General features: G+C 48.0%; 1 protein-coding gene across 1 annotated transcript in view; it reads right to left on the bottom strand.

Annotated features, from left to right (window-relative positions):
- Positions 1–1739: 1739 nt before the first annotated feature.
- The window catches only part of TOP1MT (topoisomerase (DNA) I, mitochondrial), a 17391-nt gene continuing 14931 nt past the window's right edge, over positions 1740–4199 (bottom strand). Inside the window, exons 13-17 of the mRNA XM_017746656.1 lie at positions 4091–4199; positions 3487–3614; positions 2744–2838; positions 2131–2280; positions 1740–1929 (exon numbers count right to left, since the gene is read on the bottom strand). Of these exons, the coding sequence (XP_017602145.1) occupies positions 1827–1929; positions 2131–2280; positions 2744–2838; positions 3487–3614; positions 4091–4199 (585 nt within the window). The 3' untranslated portion in view covers positions 1740–1826. The remainder of the gene's footprint in view (positions 1930–2130; positions 2281–2743; positions 2839–3486; positions 3615–4090) is intronic.

Raw genomic sequence — 4199 nt, 5'->3', positions numbered from 1 at the left:
TCCTCAAGTGCCATTTCCAGAGGTTTTCTGAGCACTGCCAGGGATGCAGACTTCGGAAAAACACTGGAAAAAGAGAGTTGAAACCATGCCTGGAAGGGCCAAAGTGAGGAGGGTTCATCCTAGCACACCAGTATTGCTTGGAGCCACTAAATAACCCCAAATGATTGGGATGGGAGAGGGATCGTCTTCTCTGGGATAAGAACATGATCCTGAGCAGTAGGAAAAGCTCCCGGGCATTAGGCCATGGGAAAGATCTATGGAATATTGCCAGAAACATTCAGAGGACTCCAGGAAAAACAGGATGAAGATGGACAGGACCATTTGGGACAGCAAAAAACCCAGCCTTTCTGGAATTACTCCTTTATTTTATAGAATCCCAGAATGGCTTGGATTGAAAGGAACCTTAAAGCTCATTCATGGGCAAGGACACCTTCCACTATCCCAGGTTGCTCCAAGCCTCATCCAACCTGGCTTTGGAGCAGGGATGGAACATCCAGAACCACACACCTGGAATGAGTTGCAAAAAGCCTCCAGTCATGGATAGTCAGTAAAAAAAAGCCACTCCCAGTTTTAATGAAATGCATTCCAAGCCCTCCATTTCCAACCAAAACAGCAACAATTTCAACACGAGAATGAGTGGAAATAAACACATGGGAAGCACCAGGAGCTTTGGAATACAGAGCCCTGGACATCAGCCTGGAGGTACCAGAAGGTTTTGCTGCCAATGCAACAGTTTGCTCACACCTGGTATCCACTGGGATGTGTGAATTCTGCCAGGAATGGGCTGATAGGACCTTTTCGGGGATGTGGAAAGCAGGCAGTTAAGCAGCAAACACAACCAGTTTATGCTGTTGATCCCTGCCTGCTCCATTCACAGCTGGAGTGGGAAGGATGATGCCAAAGGTGTCATCCCAACACAGGAGCAGCTCCAGGAATATTGGTCCCACTCCCCACCACCCGTCCCACAGAGCCTGGCCCAGCATTTTCCTGTTTCCTAGGAAATTTCCTATTTCCTAAACCTCTGTCTGGACAGTTCAGTTTCTGCTCTGGATACAGGAGCTGAGCCAGGGCCAAGTGAAAAAAATAAGGGAATAAACATAGCCTCAAGTGAGATGTCCTCTCCCAGACAAAAATTTAACCGCTTGGGGATGCTTAAAATACACTTTGTTCATGGCCAAGGTGAATTTTAACCCCCTGCAATGTGAAACTGCTTTTAAATCCAACATCTTCCCTTCCCACCTTCTCCTGCCATGACACAAATTCCCTCCCGTATTTTTTCCATTTAATATCCCTGCCATTGCACAACTTTCTCCTCTCCTGGAGGTGAAAGGGCACAAAGTCCCCCAAAATGTAAAACCCTGAGGTTTTTCCTTTCCCCACAGTGCACCCCTAACCCAATCCCGGGGTTTTTATTGCCGTTCCCTGTTTTCCTGCTGTCATCACTTTGTGTTTCCCCATCTATCCCATTCAGTCTGGAAAGGGCAGCACAGCTCCACTACCCCAAGGAGACAGGATTAGACCTGATCTTGTTGATCAGCACAATTAAGGCTCTTATTTAATCTCCTTCCAAGACTCCAGAGGAAGAAAGAAAAAAAATCCCAAGTACTCGGCAACTCTGAAGAGGAATTAAGAGTTCCCAAAGTCCCAAATCCCAGTCACCAATACCTGTTCCAACTGGAAATCCAGGTGTTTGCTTTTCCATACAAAAAAAAAAAAGGCACCAAACTCAGACAACCCTCAGTCCCCAGCAGCAGCAAATTTTTAAAAAGGGCTTCCCAACAGCACCAAATGAGTAGGATTTGGGATTTAACATGGAAGGCACCAGCTCAGAATTCAAAGTCCTCGCCGGCCATGTCGATGGCCCAGGCAAACTTCTCCCTCTGGGTCTTGTTGTAGATCTTCTCAATGGGAATCCCAAATTTCTTGCACCTGTGCAGACCACAAGACACCAGTGGGGACCAGTTACCCAGCAGAGCCCTCTCCACTGCATCCCTGCAGGTGTCCAAGGCCAAGCTGGATGGAGCTTGCAGCAACCTCGGATAGCGGAAGGTGTCCCTGCCCATGGAACAACAGGAATTTTAAGGTCCTTTCCAACCCAAACCATTCCATGATTTCACACCCAAGACTCACCAAGCCACGCTAATCCTGGGATCCAGGTAATTCAGCTTGGATGTGCCTAGAGCTATTTGCTTGTTCTCCTCCTTGTCCGTGGCCTGGACGTTCAGCCTGGCCAATTGCTCCTCCAGCCTCTTCAACAGCTTCTTCTTCCTCTCCACATTCCTGAGGGCAGAGAAGGAACAACACAGAATGTCCCAAAGGCCAAGAATTCTCTGGAATGGCAGAGTCAGAGGTGCCATTCAGGACCAACCTGTTTCTCAAGGACTTGGATCTGGTGAGATGCTTTTGTAATATTAAAAATTAACAATAAAAAATGTAATTTCAACCACCAAAGTTGGGCAAACAAAATCCAGCATCTGGAATGGGTTGCCCAGAGAAGCTGTGGCTGCCCCATCCCTGGAAGTGTTCAAGACCAGGTTGGACAAGGTTTGGAGCAACCTGGGATAGCAAAAGGCATCCCTTAAGGGAACCATCTACAAGATCTGAACCATCTTTCATGGGACAAGAAGGCCCCAATCCCAAACATGGGCATTCGTGTTCTGATGGGGTGTTGGGACACATCTTCCCCATCCGTGGGCCCTCTGGATACTTCTGCGAGCGAGGATTCCAAGGAAGAGCCACTCACGCTTCTGCTTTGGCATCTTTTGTGTCTTCGAACTCATCTTCAGCTTTTTTCACTTCTTCCTGGGCTTCCTCCACTTGTTTCTTCTTGGCATCAATCTGTGAAGGTGAAAATAAAGTCAGACAACAATTACAAACTCCCTGAAGGTTTCAACCTCCTCCCTCTTTTCCTTCCCTCATCATTCCTTGCCCTGCAGCATTTTCTGGGCTCAAGCATTTTTTAGCATTTTCTAAAATATCATCACAGCCCAGATGCCACAAACACTTGGAGCTCCTAAATCTGTTCATCTTCTGCACCTGCCTGAGACTGAGGGACTTGGGACAGCAACAGAGACCTCAAAAAAGTCCCAGTCCATCAGTGGGGTGTGAGCAAAAGCTGAGGACAATTAAAAGGGGTAATCTGAGGTATTTTCAAGCTGCTCTTTCTGCAGGAAAACCAATTTCCCTGATCTTGATCCAACTGGGCCAGAGCTGCCATCACAAAAGGCCCCCAGCTCAGTTTGAACACACAGAGTGATGAAAAATGCCCCAAACTCATAAAAACTCACCCAAATTCTGTGCCAAGTGTGCTTCCCCCCAGTATTTGAGGTCACCACATCCCTCTCCACCCCTGGGTTGCAATCCACTATTCCCAGGACATTCCCTGATGTTGTTGACCGAGGTAATTCCTTCAGATATCACCCCAGCCCAAAAATAAAATTCAGAGGCCAGATTAGGTTTGGGATCTCTCATCTGGGTCTGTCTCACCTTTTCCTGAAGGAATTGCATGGACTTGGCAAAGGTTTTTGGTATAGACCTCTGATGGTTGCACAGGATGGCCACGGCTCGGTTGGCTCGGTTGTAGGACAGGAGCTTTCCTGCAACGTTGTCTTCAGCTGGAAAGAAATGAAAGCATCACTCTGTCTCCATTCCAGGAGTTGGGAAAAGCAGGGAATACAGAAGAAGGAAAGGTAAACAAGTTGCTGTCGCATTTTCTCTCCAGGGAGAGCAATCATGGTTGTAGAAATTGGGGAAGGACAATTGAGCACCACCACCTGATGCTGTGACTCATCACTCATGCACACAAAGAGGCAAAAATAGTGCAACCAACCGGCAGCACAAAGAGAAGAGGGAAAAATATTCCCATTTTGGCAAGCAGTTAGTCAGAGTATCCCTGAGTTCACCATTTCTCACTTACCAACATTCCCAACCTGCTGCTCACCCCCACAAGTTACTCCCACCCTGCTATGTGGAGCATCACCTGCCCAGGTGGGACATGGGCAGTTTTAGGGATCCTGAGGCAATGGATGGACATTCCAGAGCCCTTTGGTCCCAGGGTGCAGCTGGTGACACCACAACCACTGGAACTCACGGTTGGTGAGGGCCTTGAGCTGCTCCTGCAGGGTGATGGAGGCGTTGTAGGTCCTGAAGACTTTGGCCGTCAAACCATCCATGAGGTCCTGGAGGTGTTTGTTCAGGAA

This window comes from Corvus brachyrhynchos, unplaced genomic scaffold, assembly GCF_000691975.1.
Source record: "Corvus brachyrhynchos isolate BGI_N302 unplaced genomic scaffold, ASM69197v1 scaffold89, whole genome shotgun sequence".
NCBI lineage: Eukaryota > Metazoa > Chordata > Aves > Passeriformes > Corvidae > Corvus > Corvus brachyrhynchos.
This window is presented reverse-complemented; position numbering and strand designations above follow the sequence as displayed.